This window comes from Botrytis fragariae (assembly GCF_013461495.1).
Source record: "Botrytis fragariae strain BVB16 chromosome Unknown tig00000012, whole genome shotgun sequence".
NCBI lineage: Eukaryota > Fungi > Ascomycota > Leotiomycetes > Helotiales > Sclerotiniaceae > Botrytis > Botrytis fragariae.
In genome coordinates, this window is record NW_023500989.1 from 2,756,035 (window position 1) to 2,773,769 (window position 17,735).

Below are 17,735 nucleotides of genomic sequence, written 5' to 3' on the forward strand. Positions count from 1 at the left end.
TTTCTCATCTTCCGCCCACTCATTGACCCACCTTTCTCCACCATGGAGAAAGAGCATACGCCGCTATCTGGCCGACGATGAGAGTCCAGTTCTATATCCTTACACGTGCGGGAACCTACGCATAGGCCGTACTAAGCTGGTCACCGTCGCCGCGGCAGGATTTTGAATTGGCACAAGGTTGGCCAAATTTGATAAAAAGTTTCGGGGTGGTGGATAACGATAGTTTTCAATACATAAGGCGGATAATTTTCAATGTTGATCTGAGCGTTGCTTGTCAGATGGCTGGAGCGCTCCGTCTATATAATGCATTGGGAAAAGATGCATGAAGAGGGCGATTTATAGAGTGAAGGTGTGGGATCAACTCTAGTGGCTTTTTGGTATTTGTGTCATTTCAATTCTCGCTTTCAAGTAAAAATATCTTCACGGCGATCAAGTGCAAGGCTTAACTTTAACCGCATGTTCACTCCGTATTTGATCGCCACCAGTATCTTCAATGTCATGAGGCTCCATAGAATAATCGATAGACACAGGTTTTGCCACTGATTGTACGTGCCGATCTGTTTTTGTGACCTTCTACTTGGAATAAAGGTATGGCCGCTTAAATAGCACTTGCTCTGTGGTCCACAGTTTTGAGTTTTGTCAATGAAGGATATACTTCGCCATAATCTTTCGCTTATCTTGAGTCTGGCTACCCCCACTTATGTATTTCTGAAGATTTTAGGAAAACATGGGAGCAAATACGATAGATTCTTATAACATAGTGAAAGCCGTCAATATTTCTTTAATCATACAATGCAATAAGTGTCTAACTTTTCGCAACTAAAAGATGCCCCGCCATTTGCGCCTTAATGATCTGGGTATAAATAACAAAATAGAAGAATGAGAGAGAGGTTTTCCCTTTGTCTAACACGAAGATCCATCATGGGCTAACTCCCTGACGGATTCTGACTGGTTGTGTTTCGGCGACTTAGACAGCTCTACTTGATAAGTATAATCTGCGCGAATCCCCTGCTGAGCATCTAGTTCCGGGTTGTGATCGGAATCTCCATCGTGCAGTCTACTCCAATCTCCATCTCCGTGTGCGTGCACTGTAGCGAATGTTGTACCGGTGTCGGTAGGATTGCGAAAGACTCGACCTTTGGTATTGTGTCGGGCACTTATCGGTGCGCTACCAAAAGTGACGAGATCTTTTGGGCCATCTGGTTCGGATGTTGATTTTTTTGTGGCGCTGTTGCGCATGAAAAAGCGACCGACTGTAGGAATCGAGCTTGCTACACAACCAATGGCTGTTTCTATGTTGGATAGGAGAACGATGAAACCGGTATAGTCTAGAGATCTATAAGCATTATTGTCATTAGAGAACACTGTTGAATAACTTACAGAGCAGGTTATCTGTGGGAGTGCGGTAGTTTTCAATGTACGGTGCTCGAATCATTGTCGATATTGAAGCACTAATTGAAAGACTCTGGTTAGTTACACCGAACGCTTAGGCAGTAAGGATTTGAGGAATTGTCTTACACAGAAGCGAATGACAAAAGCAAGCCCACTTGTATCTTCCTTCCCAATGGCATCTGCGTCCTATACAGCATTACACCAGGGAACACTGCGCAAGCCAAATCTGTCACAATGGTACAAGCTGTCGAGGTATAGCTCAATGCGATCATTGTGCCCATGCCCGAACATGTCCCTTTTCCTTCTGTTATCAACGACGTATCCCAATTTGCAGCCACAGGTCTGCATAGAAACAGAATTCCAATGAAAGTCACCAAGAATGTCGCGATGGTGAGACCGAGCAAGCTCAAGACGAAAAATCGGTACGTCTTGTGCGCGCTAGCTATACGCAAGAGAGTCACACAAATCGAGCTTTTGATGATTGCCAGACCTAAAATATATAGCATCATCCATAGCATGAGGTACTTTGTGCCTTGTACCGAGAAGAAGGTATTTAGCCTGCTATTATGTGAACCAAGGCCAACTCGAGCACCATGACAAGCCAAAGCGACATCGGCGATGTAAACGATCTAGTAAAAGTTAGTTTCAAGTTGAGAATTGAAAAGCTGGAGTGACTTTACCAGTCCCAGGACTATCAATTTATCGTCCCAGCCGAATGCATTGTCATTAATTCTGACATATGTCCTTACGACTATGGTAATCGTCGAAATACAAAGGCAGACAAGAGACACGGCGAAGATTGCCAAAGGGAAACCTTCGAGGGGAAGTATTGTAGCATCGACATCGGCCATTTGCGCGTCGAGTCGATTCTGGTTCAAAGAGAAGCGTGGTGTGTGTTTGTGAAGAATCGTATCATCATATCTGGAGACAACGACATGATGTACTTCTTCATACTCTATAGTCTGAAGGAGTCTATATTATGAACAAGGATCCGATGCATAGACATTTTCCCCAGGGTTCCGGAAACAAGATATTCTATACACTATCCACTGATGTCCCTCGTTTATTCCGGATCTGGGACTCGCACACTTGCTTCCGAGAGGACGAGCCTTTTCGTGGGATTCCAGAGTTTTCGTTTTCTATTGCGGTGAAAATGATCCCACTTTCCACCCCTTTCATATTTGGCCCCACATTATCCACTACAAAATGGGTGGGCCGGATCGCGGTGGAGTGGAATGATTGCACCTTGACCAATCTTGAATGTCCAAAAGCCTTATAGAGAACTGCTCTATGAAATTTGACAGGGCTTGTTCCACTTTTTAGTTGTCGTCGTTAAACGACTGACTTCCTCCTTAGGCTAGTGTGAGAATTCTGAGTTTGATGGATTGGTTCTGTATTTTTACAATATTGCCAGGTATTGAAACTCTGAGATGAGCCATGGATTACCCGTTTGTCACTAGTGAACTTTAATAGAGGTATATTTTCGATATTATACATGAAATGAAGGTTCTAGATGACAAAAACATGGCACAATCGTTGATTCGCTAATGACGACCACGTACTCATTTCGATTAGTAGGCTTGGCAACTGCTTCGTTGCAGAATTTTGCGTGCAACGTGAAATTTTCTAAGGATTCCTCTAATTCTTACCTACTAGATAGTTTGCAGATGTAAAAGGTTTTTTGCCGTGAGATCCATGTGGACGGAATGATCAAGTCCCCAGTCAATTGACAAGTTGACAGGCTCTGTACGGTGTACTATCTGTACAATGCAAGATCTTGGATATTAATTCCCAACGGTCACCACCAATGACCCCACAGTGAAGAGAGGTTTTGCATAGGGGGCCTTGGGCTTTTCTGTCCCCGGGCGGAGACGATTCCTAAAATCTCACGAATGCAGCATGGGATTGATTAAAGTTGCCATTCATTGCCCCTTCGGTAACCTTTTGCTCCACCATCATGTGTCATGGGCATGTTACCCATGGTATGGGTCTCATACATTGGTATGCAAACGTGGGGGGTTGATAGTCTCTTCTTTTCTTCCTCCCGTCACTTACTCTGGAAAATTAACGTTTTACCTTTAACCCGCACTAGATTTTCAGTACCAAAGATTTTTTAGTGATCCAATATTCAACATGGCTTCTAACAACACCGGTCGAGTGCATGAAGGCAAGGTTGCGATTGTAACAGGTTCAGCACGAAGTAAGGATTGATAGATTACCCGTTTCCCAATGTCTTAGCTGATTTTGTTTCTAGGCATTGGTGCTGGTATTGCTAGAAACCTCGCATCTAAGGGTGCCAACATCTTAATCAGCTATCTAACCGAAGGTTCTGACAGCTCTGCTGCTGAGCTCGCAGAAGAGCTTACTAAGAACCATGGAGTTGTTGCCGTACCATGTCGATCTGACATTTCTACACCTGAAGGCTGCGCAGCCATCATTGAGGCATGTAACTCAAAGATGCCTCCAAATGCCAAAACCAACAAGCTACAAATTGATATCCTGATCAACTGTGCTGCTATTATGATTGGCATTGGTCCTCTTGAATCAGTTACGCACGCGGATTTTATCAAGTCGTATGAGACCAATGTGCTAGCTCCTATCTTGCTTACAGGAGCATGCAAACCATACCTACCAACAGATCGATCCGGAAGAATTGTGAACGTCTCAAGTATCGGACAAAAGGTCGGCACTCCATACTTGACGCTTTACAATGGAACGAAGGGTGCACTTGAGGCTATGACAAGAACTTGGTCAAGAGAATTGGCTGAAAATGCCACCGTCAACACTATCAACCCTGGTTCGGTACTCACAGATATGTTCCGTCAATGTAGCGACGATGTGCTTGCAGCTCAAGCACAATGGAGTCCGTTGATCCCATTGTCAGGTGTACGTGAGTGGGATACCGAAGAGGTCAAGGCAGTTGGCAAGAAATGGGGTGGTCGTCCAGCATATGTCGAAGAAATTGCTAGCGTTGTTGGTATGGTTTGTAGCCCAGAGAGTGCATGGATGACCGGTAGTGTTGTCAGCGCCAACGGCGGTCAATGTTTTAGCACTTAAAATGTTTAGTATCGTGTAAATGTCGACATTTATCTAGAATACAAGTTAATTCGTGTTGGCTGAAACTTTAACGTTGAGTAATTACCAAGTGGCAGACAAGATAATCTTGAAATTTGACTGGATTTCATATAACTGAGCTAACCGCTATCTTGACGGTGGTACCACCAGAGCACCTTGTCTGGCTTTAATTTGTACACCTAATTCTCAGTCCGAATCTATAACATCTATCCAAGTATCCTATCTCTATTCTTTTGTCATGGCCTTTGTCCGACTTCCCACCTCTTCCTCTTCCTCTATGTTTACAGCATCTTCAAAAGTTTCATCTTCAAAATAAAACTTCAAGTCGAATCATCCCTTTCTAAATCAGAATCTCACTCTTGCCTCTGTCCTTGACGCCAGTATCGATCCCACCTTTGGCCCCCAGCTCCCTCATAATCCACTCATATGCTGTCCACTGTGCTGCATTCACAATGAAAGCCCTAAAACTACATACACCAAGTCCCCTGAAAAACACACCCATGCCTTCATTGTGGTATGCTAGTCTTGCTATTTCTAAGGCTCCTCTGGGATTACATGGTGGAGATCCGATAAGAAGGGGTGTGGTTTCCGTAACCGATGCAGGAGAGAGAATTTGAGTTTGCAGTCTTGTTTTTACAACGTCAAGGGGGAAAACACTAGCCCATGTCACCACACCGGCTACGCCACCGCAGAGAAGAATTTTGATTGCTTCGTCCCTAGAACTGGTAGTATCCTCCATTCCTGGCGATGATGAGAGAACGTAAGAAGTGTAAAGACGCGATGATAACTCATAGCTCCAAAAATAAAACCCGTAACCTATACTATCTCTCAACGCGGTAACTACACCTCCGAAATACAGACCCCGGATTCCGGTTGTAGATACAATAGAGCGAGCTATCGCAAGGGAAGAGACGGGAGGGTTAGAGAGCTGAGCGCGACATTTTATCAATTCTGTTGGGGTAGAAACAATAGAGGAACAGAGACCACCAATAGTGCCTGCAAGAAAGGTCGAGAATAGGGATACGGATTCCGGACGGTTGGGGGTGTAAGTAGGGTGGAGCAACGAGAGTGTTCTGTTATAAGTTACAAAGAGAAGGGCGTTGAGAGCACCTGTTGAGAGAATGGGTGCGGCAGTTCCACGGATAAGGGAGCTAGGGGTTGAGAAAGCGGTAGTAGGCGGAGTAGAAGTGAGCGGGGTGAGAATCGGAGAGAGACCATTGGCACGTGATGAGCTCGAGGCTTGGAGACGGACCTTGAGGAGATCAAGAGGATTGCCGATTATAATACTGATGGCACCACTAATGTAACCAGCCCAGAAATCTGCGGACATTGTCCGATCTTTGTGGATAATAAAGGGGTATTGGCAATTGTCTTTATCGTGGGATCATGTCTCGGATCAACGGATCGTATGTCGACTGAAGTCTGAGGGATAAATTGCCGATAGGCTGTAAATTGGTTCCCGCTTTAAGACACCCAGTACTTTCTCTGAAAGCCGTGTGTCGCTTGCTTCACTATATATACAGTAAACAACTGTTCTGTTCCTTCGCTCAATTCCAGCTTTGTCTATGATAGAAAGCTAGCTATCATAGTTGGCACTAAGTGAGGGAGACGCCTTTGCACTTCAGTATAAGATATCCACCGGTACTGACTTAGACTCTCAATAATGTGAATCCATTCGCTCGTTTTTGCTGGAACCCGAGACATTCAAACAGAGAATCGGGAAATATAAGTTGGCGGGGTATATTCCTTGGCAAAGCACTAGCTCTCTGGAACGGAATAATGAATATCCGAACCAAACCAAACAGACAGAGATGAAGGGATCAATCAGCGTGTAGCTGGAGTATCCACCCAAGAAACTCTACTCGATACACAACGGCAATCAACTAAATCCTGCTAGACCTCCTATGATGTTTGATTCTAATAGATTAAAATGAACAGGGTAGCAACTCAGGGGCTGGCGTCTTTTGTCCCATTTGGGAATTGGAGGCCCTTGCTTCACACGAATTGCAATCCTATCACTAGAAGGCCTCAGGGCTCTGTTTACATACAGAGAGGTCCACAAATTTAGACGACACCGACAAATACCTAGAATGGCTTCGCACTAAATCTTGGACAGAAAGTAATACAGAAATGCTTGAAACCAAACCCCTTCTCCCCTATGAGGGACAGAATCTTGCTTTGGAAGTCTAAAAGTCGTGTGCAATGTCAACACGAAGCGTTGTAATTACGTAACTTACATATTTTCGTGATCACTCGTTCAGGCTCCATCTCAAGAGGAACTAATATTGACCAACATTGGATCAGCGATGTCACTATACAAATATGGAGAGCCAAGAAGCATTCCATGCTACAAATAAACAGAAGTTTCCCTCTTGAGATAGGCATCTCATATCTCATCGGTGGCACAAAGAGAGGGGAGTGGAGAAGTTATGGTGACTCAGTTCAAAGTTCAGACCCAGTCACATTATGCAAACCTCAAACACAAACTATAGTGTTGATTGAAGCCCCTATATGACATAGAAAGGCTGTACCCCCGAAACGTATGTCAGTAGAAGGGTCAGACATGAGGATCGGCAGGAAAACCGATAATTTCTGAGATCTTGTGGTGGAGGCCTTTAAGAAGTTGAGAGGCATATGGTACACAGGGAACGGTGCGGCTGCGAATGATAGAAGACAGGGGAAGAGAAGAAGTGCGTACATAGGTCATGGGATGCAATCCTTTAACAGGATGTTTTTGGCTGAAACCATGTGGCTTCTCGATTGGATTGACTATGCTTCCGCTGCGAATTCAGTACACCGGTTCTGAGCTCTAAGTCCAGCAAGTAGTTTATTGGCAGATCTTACAGGCTTTGCTTCGTACAAATTATATTATCGTCTTCCACTACATAATTGTGAAACTCTAATCAATTCGTGCAATTTTGGTTTAACAGTGGCAGCCACGTTGCACCGCATATTGGCGATCATTTGAAAACTTGCATTGGGTTGTAGTACAGTACCACAACATTTCAACTCCGAGGGAGGAGTACACGGAAGAGGTGCCATAACCTTGGGAGCCATAAAATATACGTACAGAGATCATAAACATTATGTTGTATGCTGCCGCTCGTTTTACAGCTTACCAGGCACATATGTAGATTCAATCCGACTCCCTTACAGTATTTTCACTTGCAGCCCACTCTAAAATCAGTGTACTTGCTGTTGACATTATTACCATTACCAATGACAGAGCTCGAATATATCAAGTCGAGCGAAAGAATCGGCAGAGTTGGCTCAGTAGTTGAGCTTAGAACGACTTCTGTGAGCAGATATCTTCATCACAACAAAGCTGTGTCCGAGGGTGAATATACCTCTGGATGGAGGCTGCATCTAATCACTTTAGCGTATGCCCACCATGCTTTGTCTGCTATCGAAAAGGGTGTCTACTAACCCTATCTAATTATTATCTATTGTAGTTTGAGTATGAGCATTTTTTCGGCTCAGATGGAGTCATCGCTCTTCAGTACTTCCTTCTACCGTCTCCATCACCAATGAGTTAAAAGGATTCGATGAAGCTTCATGGTTCTTTACTTCTAATATTCTCACATACGCTGGTACTTGACCAAAAACCTATCATGCTAGTTTCAAATTTTAAGTGGTGAATAGGTCTTGTCATGATCTGGGCGAAGCTCGGCGATATTTTTGGAAGGAAGAACTTGATTCTGTTGTGGCTACTGTATTTACAATAAGCTGCGTCAATAGCCCAACATGCACAACTATATCAGGACCTGTGACTCAAGTTGAGTCTCTTGTGGCACACCTCAAAACCCGGCAAATATTCACCCGGAAGCTACAAGTTAGCGTTGGTTTTAACTCTCCTCAGATGATGCAAGTTGAGTCCGAATATTTGCACTTGATTAGTACAATATAGAGAGGAACTAGTCCGGCAAAACATCAGATGGTCTCCTCTGTGATGGGAGATATCATTTCTGCCGACGTACTTTGCACTTCGTAGTACTGAGTGCAAAACATGATCTCGAAAGTGGACTTCGTCGGGGCTGTTCAGCGGTGTTATAATCAGTCCACAGTTGTGGAAGTAAGGGAAAAGCTTGATCAAAGTCATCTGAATAAAGTTTCAATCAACTCATGGCTTGAGATTGGTCCTCATGCCGCACTTCAAGGACCTATACGCAGTATTCTGACATCTGTGAAGAAAGCTCACACATCAATTACATACAGTTCGGTTCTGTTACGAGACAAACTCGCAGTACATCAAAAAAATTAACTTGAACGATATGTCTTGGGCAAAAGATCATAGAATCAACGGTATCATCTTGTATCCTGCAGCTGGTGTCCTTGCGATGGCCATTGAAGTTATGAAACAACTTGATGACAACAGCTACAGGGGCATTGATTTCTTCTCAAAGCCTAGGATGGAAGCTTGTTTTGGACAATAAATCCGGACTTCAGACCGAGGTTGCGCAGAAGCTCGAGCAACATGTGAAAAAATCGGGAGAATTGCTCGGCGAGTTGTCTATTTTGATAGATTTGGCATCATTACCCAATTTTTAAGAAAACATAAATTGTCTTGATCGAACTCGATCGCCCGGTGATCCGAAACATTTCCGCAAAAGAATTTGAAGCGATCCAAACCCTGTTTTCTTCCGCAAGTAAAATTCTTTGCGTCACATCAGGAGGTAGCAACATTATAAATTCCGACTACAGTCCGATTCTGGGACTTGCACGCATGCTGCGGCAAGAAATTCTCGGAGTTCCCTTTACCGCATTGGCGTTGGAGGATTCAACAGAGGAGCGGATAGAGCGGCATACCACAAATATAGCTAGAACTTTCAATCTCATATCAAAAAGCACAAGTAAGTTGGAACCAGAATACATGGACGGATTTCTTGGTATCAACCGCGTTTCAGAAGCCACAATTGTCAATAATCACACTTTTGAGAGAACAAACTGCGTGGAGAAGACTCAAGAATTCAGAGAAGGACAACCATTACAACTTAATGTCAAAACCCCAGGACTTATCGGCTCTATTGAATTTATTGAAGACCGACAAATATCCGAACCGTTGGGCGCAGACGAGGTTGAGATAGAAGTCCACGCAGCAGGCGTTAACCTCAGAGATCTTCTCCAGATCAATGGAAAGGTAGCTAGTGATGTCTATGGTTGTGAAAGGGCAGGTGCTCGGGTTGGAGAAAACTGCACACAGTTTTGCGCAGAGGATCGTGTGACGATGATCGGCCGAAATGTCTTTAGATAATACGCGAGATGTCACTGGACTCTTGCGATGAAGATTGCTACAAGTCTGACATTTTCGCAAGCTGCATCTATTCTAGTAGCATTCACAACCGCTTGGTATAGTTTAAATGAGATCAGTTCACTGCAGCCGGGAGAAAATATCTTGATCAATTCTGGTGCTGGTGGAACTGGACAAGTACTTATCCAATTTGCTCAGCTATTGGGCTCTGAAGTGTTTGTAACAGTCAGCAGTGCAAAGAAGAAACGACACCTGATGAAGATGTACGATATTCGAGAAGACCATATTTTCTTCAGTCGAGATGACGCTTTCGCAGATGGAATTATGACAATGACACAGGGCAAAGGGGTAGACATTGTTGTCAATTCTGTTTTTGGAGAGAAACTTGCAGTAACTTGGGAATGCATAGCACCATTTGGTAGAATGATAGAGATCGGATGGGAGACATTTTTTTCGCGTGGGAAACTTGACATGTATTCTTCTGCAAGGAATACCATGTTTGCAGCCGTGAATCTCGATGATATGGCAGCGCAAAGACCTCTGATAATGTCGAATCCCTGTCGCAAGATCATGGAGTTGATAGCAGAAAACAAGCTGCGACCTTTCAATTCTCTAGAGGTTTTATCGATCTCGGACCTGAGGAAGGTTCTTAGAGCATTGCAAGGCGGTAAGCATATTGGAAAGATGGTCGTTGAGTTCGAAAGAAAGCGAAAGTTCTGGTATGCATTATCTTCTTTTTGTATATGAGAAATGCGAGGCTAATTTTTGAGTAGACGTCGTTGAAATCTAGACCAAGTTACGCGATGGACCCGAATGCAACATACTTGGTGACTGGTGGGCTGGGTGGTTTAGGTCGTAGTATCGCTTACTGGTTGGTAGCCAGCGGCGCACAAAATTTTATTCTGGTATCAAGATCAGGGCCTCAAAAAGACGAGGCACAAAAATTACTGATCGAGCTTAAAAGCCAGGGGGTTCGGGTCGAGATCCCACAGTGCGATATAACAGATCTGGCGTCATCACAAAGCATGATTGATGAATGCGCATCAAAGATGCCACAATTACAGGCTGCTTTCAAGCCGCAATGGTACTCAAGGTATGTAACAAATTTTAATCGCTTCAAGCTTAGTAAAAACTAACAATATGCAGGATACTCGCTTCGTCAATATGAAATTTCAAGAATGGGAGCATTGCGTCAACCCCAAGGTTTCAGGATCATGAAATCTACATACTGTTCTGCCCCAAGAGATGTATTTCTTCATCCTCCTTTTATCAACTGTTGGAATTATCGGACATGTGGGTCAGTCCAATTACGCAGCGGGAAACACCTACCAAGACGCCCTCGCACAATTCCGTCTATCCAATGGTGAGAAAGCGACCGCTATTGACCTGGGTGTTGTACTGGGTGCGGGTTTTGTAACCGAAACCCCTGGCGTAAGGGAGACACTCCAACAAATTGGGTCAATTCTACCGCTTGATCTAGAAAAGCTTTTCGCACTCTTCGACCTCTACTGTGACGTGATATTGCGATTTCAATCGCCAATACACAGCCAAGTCATCACTGGCCTAGGAATTCTTTCCCAAATTATTGCAGAAGGTAAAACAGTTCCTTCCTATCTTTACGAGCCAATGTTCCTCCCCTTGCACCAAATGAATGCACTCAGCAAAGTATCTCAAGATGCAAACGAAGCGGGTCCAAATTATAAGAACATCCTTGCCGCTTGTCTCACAATTGCGGAGGCCGGGCTTCTAGTAGCTATTGCTTTACGCTCGAGTTTATCAAAGATTTTAGGCATACCAGAAGATGATATTGAGTTGAGGAATCGGGTGGAAAGTTACGGAATAGATTCATTAGCAGCGGTGAAATTACGAAGTTGGTTCGGGCGGGAGATGGGGGCGGGTCTGGCGGTGTTTGAAATTCTTGGGGCCAAATTTTGGCAGTAGGTTTGACGGTGGCGACCCAAAAGTTCATTTCGAAAGAACTGAGTGAACAACTGTGTGATTGTTTAATCGATTGGCCTAATATATGTTGGAAATTGTCGGTATCCACGGCCACATAAGAGCACTCAAGTGCTCACACTAACAGCCGCGTAAGATTGCAATTGTAACTTCGAGCCTTTCGTGGCTCATCACTACAAATTCTGCAAACATCGTGAAAGTGACCAAAATATCCTACAAGCACTAGATTGTGAACGATAATGGTATGTGCTGGCTTTCAATTAATGATACCTATACAATCGCTGCTCCTCAATGGTGGATGCACTTTCATGAATATCTATAGAAAGAACTTTCAATCAGCAAAACAGCTATCGAACCATGATAGATATGAAGTGGACTACTTCCCGAATAATTACGAATATTTTCAATGTAATGAATGCAATGCCAAATAGAAGGAAAGCAAAAGAGTTGAAAGGGGCAAAGCAGTATCGCAGGTGGTGACTGTTGAGGGGAAACTACCAATCAATGATATCTTTCACCCCAAGCGAAGTAATCACAAATGTTTACCTGTGAGATATTATGAAACGTTGCTTTGCAATTGACAACGATACAGGAAGTCAAGATGGTTTTGGATTCAGCACAGCGAATGAAATTCGAAAGGATGATACGGAAGGAACCAACAATACTAGTGCTGTATTTGGGTGCAGTCACGTGCTTTCGCGAAGTTTAGACGCGTTCAACATTCAACCCTCTCTCTCTATCGCCACGCCACATCAAGAAATCTAATAACATCAAATTGCAAATCCGCGACCACAATTTGATTAAAACAATAATTTGGGTGTTTAAAGTGTCACAGCAGTGCGTTCAGGACATAGGACCTGTTTAATCGACGACATAATGATAACGCCACCGAGTGAAAATGAGACTGTTAACGCGCAAGCAGAGGCGCGAACCTCAATTCCTCTCGCAGGGAAAAAGAGGATTGGACTTGCAGGTACTCCTCAATCAACGGATCGGCTCAAACAAGCTTTTCATGTCACATCGGGCGAAGATAAGGAGAATGCTCCTCCTTCGACACAGAGAGGACGATTATATGGCGGAACTCCTCAATCCGTCGATAAATTAGTAAAACCATTCCGATGTCCTGGTTCAGCGACGATAACTCGAGCTTCTGTAAAGCCCGCTCGAAAGCGGCGAAAGGTTGATTATGGAGGTGCAGATGGCGAGACGGAAGATGGAGATAAACCTTGGACAAATGAGGATCGACTAGCTCTTGCGAATAGAGAATCAAATAAGTTTCCTGTTTTCCAAGTCAAGGATAAGGATACTATGTTTAGGAAACGATTTTCGGTACCATTGATAAACAAAGATGAAGGAGGGTATAATCCTAATCGACCGCCACCAACACTTGGACTGAGACAGGGAGCGGTGTTTGTTGCGAAACCTTTACACGACCCTAGTGGCGAGTTTGCGATTGTTCTTTATGACCCTACGATTGATGAGAAGCCCAGGAGTATAGAACAAGCCAAAAAAGAGGAAGAAGATGCGAAGAATGAGACCGAGAAGAAGGATGGCGAACCCGAGAAACCGGTACTGAAATTGGACGCCCCATTGGCACATAAAAGTCTGGCGGAGATACTGGGGATAAAAAAGGTTGTGGAAGGTGAACGGCCTAAGGTTCCGGTTGTTATTGATCCCCGACTCGCAAAAGTTTTGCGACCTCATCAAATTGAAGGTGTCAAGTTCATGTATAGATGCGTCACTGGTATGGTGGATGATAGGGCGAATGGATGCATCATGGCAGATGAGATGGGTCTGGGAAAGACTCTACAATGCATTACTCTTATGTGGACAATGTTGAAGCAATCTACCGATGCCGGGAAACCTACTATCAACAAGGCAATCATTGCTTGTCCGTCGAGTTTAGTCAAGAATTGGGCGAATGAATTGGTCAAGTGGCTAGGTCCGGATGCCATCCAACCATTTGCGATTGATGGCAAAGCTTCAAAGGAGGAACTTATCCAGCAATTACGACAATGGGCTATAGCTAGTGGTCGATCCATTACAAGGCCAGTTATCATTGTTTCTTATGAGACTTTACGACTTTATGTTGATGAACTCAAGCATACTCAAATCGGACTGATGTTATGTGACGAAGGTCATCGTTTGAAGAATGGAGACAGCCAGACATTTGTAGCATTGAATAGTCTCAATGTTACTAGGAGAGTTATTTTATCTGGAACACCAATACAGAATGACTTGACAGAATATTTCTCCCTGGTCAGCTTTGCCAATCCAGGTCTTTTGGGAACTCGAATGGAATTCCGTAAAAAATATGAATTACCAATTCAACGTGGTCGAGATGCGGCTGGTAGCGATAAAGATCGACAAAAGGGAGACGAATGCATCAAAGAACTTCTCAACGTCGTCAACAAATTTATTATTCGCCGAACAAACGATATTCTTTCCAAATATCTACCGGTCAAATATGAACACGTCGTTTTCTGCGGTCTCGCACCCTTTCAACTCGATTTATATAATCATTTCATCACTAGTCCAGACATCAAAGCTCTTCTGAGAGGAAAAGGAAGTCAACCTCTCAAAGCCATCGGCATGCTCAAGAAGCTCTGCAATCATCCTGATCTTCTGAATCTTTCCGAAGACCTTCCCGGATGTGAACAATACTGGCCCGAAGACTACGTTCCAAAAGATGGCCGCGGTCGCGATCGTGATATCAAACCTTGGTATTCAGGAAAGATGCAAGTTCTCGACCGCATGCTTGCACGCATCCGTCAAGATACCAATGATAAAATCGTGCTAATCTCCAATTACACACAAACCCTTGACATGTTTGATAAATTATGTCGAAGCCGCGGCTATGGATCTCTACGTCTCGACGGTACCATGAATGTAACGAAGCGTCAAAAGCTAGTTGACAAATTCAACGATCCGAATGGTCAGGAATTTGTCTTTTTGCTAAGTAGTAAAGCCGGAGGATGCGGTCTCAATCTCATCGGAGCCAATCGACTTGTCCTTTTCGATCCCGATTGGAACCCAGCTGCTGATCAACAAGCTCTCGCTCGAGTGTGGCGTGATGGCCAAAAGAAGGATTGTTTCGTATATCGCTTCATCGCCACTGGTACCATTGAAGAAAAGATCTTCCAACGTCAATCCCATAAACAATCGCTTTCATCCTGTGTTGTTGATTCTGCCGAAGATGTCGAAAGACATTTTAGTCTGGATTCTTTGAGAGAATTGTTTCAATATAGGAAAGACACGACGAGTGATACTCATGATACGTTCAAATGTAAACGTTGTAAGCCGGATGGGAAACAGTTCTTAAAGGCCCAGGCTATGATGTATGGTGATACAAGTACATGGAATCATTTTGTTAATGCAGGGTTGGGAACAATACAGGATTTGTTGTTAAGACAGGAGTGTGGAGATGAGGATGTTAGTGCAGTATTCCAGTACATAAGTCATTAGGAGAGGGAAGTTGAGTGTATAGGGTTATGGGACTGGAACGGATGCTGGGTGTTTTTTGATGCACGGAATTGGAGCATACTTTTTTTGTCATCCTTAATTTTGTTTGGGAATTCAACGACGACTCGGAGGGAATTAAGCTCCTTTGTAGTATTTTCTCGAGCGGGCGTTTTGGCATGATAATGATAGACAGAAGCGATTATAGTACCTAGAATACTTATATGATTTTGATTTTCAATTCTCTCGACCTCCTAAAATCACTGACTGCTTCATTTGCTATCCAAATATCTCACACATATCAAAATAAGAGTCAAAGGTCAACAGTAAAAACCCCTCCAGTATTGTGTCTACTTGTATACCTACCTAGTCAAACTCCCCTCGCACACCTCAGGATCACCAGATGCTCAATCATCGACATTAAAATCAGCATTAAGAAACTGTCCAATTTCAAACGGCATATCACAGCCCTCAGATTTTATCACAAACTCACATTACCTCAAAATAGAAGTACAGAGATAACACAATCCCATATTCCTCACACCCAAGTTTCATACGTGCTCCTTCCAAGTTCCAACCACATTATACGTAAGAAGTTATATATCAGATAACTAATTCGAAATTTACAATTTACAAACATCCACCGGTTCTATTCCCTACATATCCTAGCTTCTCCTCCTCATCCTCCTCCTCTCACAATTCCACCTTCAAATCTTCAAACCACAAACCCTACCATATCACTTCTTCGCCACTATTAACTGAATCAGAAAAGCCAATCACTTACTAGATAGATAGATAAATACTCACCCATCAAAACTTTAGCCACATCACAATTCATCACATTACATTAGTAGAAACAATGATTACACCACTATTTACACCATTACTACCACTACCATTACCACTACCACTATCAAATGGATACACAGGTGCATACTTCTATAAATACTGTCATAAACACACAAATCCATACATAAATCCATACCCCTCATCTTCATCTCCCTCTCCTCTTACAAATACAAATACAAGTTACAACCCCACCATATCAATGTATCTTTGTTTCTTTCTAGTACACAACCATCATATCGTCTTTTTCGAACTCAAAATCGACCTCCTACGCCCCTTTTTTAAAAAAAATAAAATAAAAAATCTTTAAAACTCCAAGTTTACATGCACATGCACATGCACATACGTATATACATAAATGAAATACCCCATACTTCCACTCTACCCCTCCACATCTCCACATCTCAGCTCCTCCAGACATCACTTCCCAAAATACACAGCGAAATACATGTTGTGTATCTCCGTGGCGTGCGTATGAAATCATGAGCAAGTTATTTCCTGCCGTACCACATACCACATCCAGCCTCGATATAAGATACCTAGATTACCGAGTCGTACACCCGATGAGACATTGTACAAATGACCTGCTTTACCCATCAATGCAATGCAAAACATTTGCGTTACCATTACGAATGCCACGTATTCACCAAGAAAAAATTGCAGTATCATGAAGAGTCTCTGTATTGCATACATACTAATCATATCTCTCCGGTTAGAAGAGAAAAGTAACTGCCTGGCAATATATAATTCTTTCAAACCGAACCATTTGAACAACCATATCAATACCCATGTATAAACGAGATTCCATGCACGATGAAAGAATGAAGAGAAGTGTCCAATGTTGAATTGGGACATCATCTGAAAATGAAGAGAGAATCGCACACTCGCAAAGTCAATACCGAGTCCTAGTGCCGAAAGAGAACAAACATATGCGCAATGACGGCCACCCAGTTGAAATCCATGCTTAACGCTTCGAAGCGTATATTGCTGATTTACGTCGAAGAAGTCAAAAGATATATTTCTTGTTGCTGAGATGACGGGTAGGTGGGAGGTAAGGAAAGGGGTGATGATCGATTGATCAGCAATACTCCTTTTCGTGGAGGATTCGAGGCTTTTTGACCATCTAAAGAACGATTGGAATGGCAACGCAGCTGTTGGTGAGAACATTGATTCCACCCTGTGTACCACCACTGTTAGAATCGTCATCGCAATCGGGCTAGCCATGTAAGATAAAGAAATGTAATAAAGAATAGAGAAGACTTACGCTGGTATCGCCACCGTTCGAATTACAGCAGACGGGTGCGGAGTTGCATTTGCCTCCGAGAACGACACCAAGGATCGGAATTGGGATTTCGGCGCCTGTTATTGTCATTAGCAAGGACTTCTGGACCAGACGAGACAATATTTATAGATTGGTGAACTCCAACGGGTTAATAAAATAGAACATACAGTTCAATCCCAATAGATTGCCCAAAATACCATCACCTCCAGTAGTGACAGATTGGCAACATGAGAGTGTTTGACCTTGAGCACAGGTTTGACCTCCACCACGAGCGAAGATAGTTGATTCCGTAGTGGGAATAGCAACGACCATGGCGGCCAAAGAGAGAACAACAGTGGCGATAGTGAAACGCATTTTGATTGTTGGAAGGATGTTATTGGCTTGAGTCGTTGATTTCAAAGCGAATGAATATGAGCAAAAGTGTTTGTATGAAGCGAGGTTGTTCAGCAAAGTCAAGCAAATGTGAGTTGATGAGTT

The 17,735-nt window shown here is 43.4% G+C and overlaps 9 protein-coding genes across 9 annotated transcripts; 5 read left to right on the forward strand and 4 right to left on the reverse strand.

Moving 5' to 3' along the window:
* Positions 1–903: 903 nt before the first annotated feature.
* Bfra_003063 (putative integral membrane protein) lies at positions 904–2,243 on the reverse strand (the record flags this gene model as incomplete). Its single annotated transcript, XM_037333475.1, has 4 exons — positions 904–1,328; positions 1,381–1,451; positions 1,519–2,021; positions 2,073–2,243. 4 exons carry the CDS (start codon positions 2,241–2,243, stop codon positions 904–906), a joined length of 1,170 nt encoding a protein of 389 aa, XP_037195603.1.
* Positions 2,244–3,525: 1,282 nt separating this feature from the next.
* Bfra_003064 (putative short chain dehydrogenase protein) lies at positions 3,526–4,449 on the forward strand (the record flags this gene model as incomplete). The annotated part of the gene is made up of 2 exons (XM_037333476.1): positions 3,526–3,592; positions 3,647–4,449. 2 exons carry the CDS (start codon positions 3,526–3,528, stop codon positions 4,447–4,449), a joined length of 870 nt encoding a protein of 289 aa, XP_037195604.1.
* A 358-nt stretch (positions 4,450–4,807) lies between these two features.
* On the reverse strand, positions 4,808–5,797 carry Bfra_003065 (putative mitochondrial carrier protein; the record flags this gene model as incomplete). The annotated part of the gene is made up of 1 exon (XM_037333477.1): positions 4,808–5,797. One exon carries the CDS (start codon positions 5,795–5,797, stop codon positions 4,808–4,810), a length of 990 nt encoding a protein of 329 aa, XP_037195605.1.
* A 1,889-nt stretch (positions 5,798–7,686) lies between these two features.
* Bfra_003066 (putative mfs multidrug transporter protein) lies at positions 7,687–8,374 on the forward strand (the record flags this gene model as incomplete). Its single annotated transcript, XM_037333478.1, has 4 exons — positions 7,687–7,847; positions 7,948–8,057; positions 8,110–8,179; positions 8,206–8,374. The coding sequence occupies 4 exons, from the start codon at positions 7,687–7,689 to the stop codon at positions 8,372–8,374; spliced, it is 510 nt and encodes a 169-aa protein (XP_037195606.1).
* A 99-nt stretch (positions 8,375–8,473) lies between these two features.
* Positions 8,474–8,900, forward strand: Bfra_003067 (putative polyketide synthase protein; the record flags this gene model as incomplete). Its single annotated transcript, XM_037333479.1, has 2 exons — positions 8,474–8,636; positions 8,683–8,900. The coding sequence occupies 2 exons, from the start codon at positions 8,474–8,476 to the stop codon at positions 8,898–8,900; spliced, it is 381 nt and encodes a 126-aa protein (XP_037195607.1).
* Positions 8,901–9,190: 290 nt separating this feature from the next.
* On the forward strand, positions 9,191–11,656 carry Bfra_003068 (putative polyketide synthase protein; the record flags this gene model as incomplete). Its single annotated transcript, XM_037333480.1, has 5 exons — positions 9,191–9,685; positions 9,752–10,434; positions 10,780–10,808; positions 10,862–10,962; positions 11,018–11,656. 5 exons carry the CDS (start codon positions 9,191–9,193, stop codon positions 11,654–11,656), a joined length of 1,947 nt encoding a protein of 648 aa, XP_037195608.1.
* An 891-nt stretch (positions 11,657–12,547) lies between these two features.
* Bfra_003069 (putative dna repair and recombination protein rad54 protein) lies at positions 12,548–15,136 on the forward strand (the record flags this gene model as incomplete). The annotated part of the gene is made up of 1 exon (XM_037333481.1): positions 12,548–15,136. The coding sequence occupies one exon, from the start codon at positions 12,548–12,550 to the stop codon at positions 15,134–15,136; it is 2,589 nt and encodes an 862-aa protein (XP_037195609.1).
* A 1,331-nt stretch (positions 15,137–16,467) lies between these two features.
* Positions 16,468–16,831, reverse strand: Bfra_003070 (uncharacterized protein; the record flags this gene model as incomplete). The annotated part of the gene is given in 2 exon segments (XM_037333482.1): positions 16,468–16,474; positions 16,491–16,831. 2 exon segments carry the CDS (start codon positions 16,829–16,831, stop codon positions 16,468–16,470), a joined length of 348 nt encoding a protein of 115 aa, XP_037195610.1.
* A 268-nt stretch (positions 16,832–17,099) lies between these two features.
* Positions 17,100–17,612, reverse strand: Bfra_003071 (putative hydrophobin class i protein; the record flags this gene model as incomplete). The annotated part of the gene is made up of 3 exons (XM_037333483.1): positions 17,100–17,192; positions 17,241–17,335; positions 17,426–17,612. The coding sequence occupies 3 exons, from the start codon at positions 17,610–17,612 to the stop codon at positions 17,100–17,102; spliced, it is 375 nt and encodes a 124-aa protein (XP_037195611.1).
* Between the last annotated feature and the right edge of the window lie 123 nt (positions 17,613–17,735).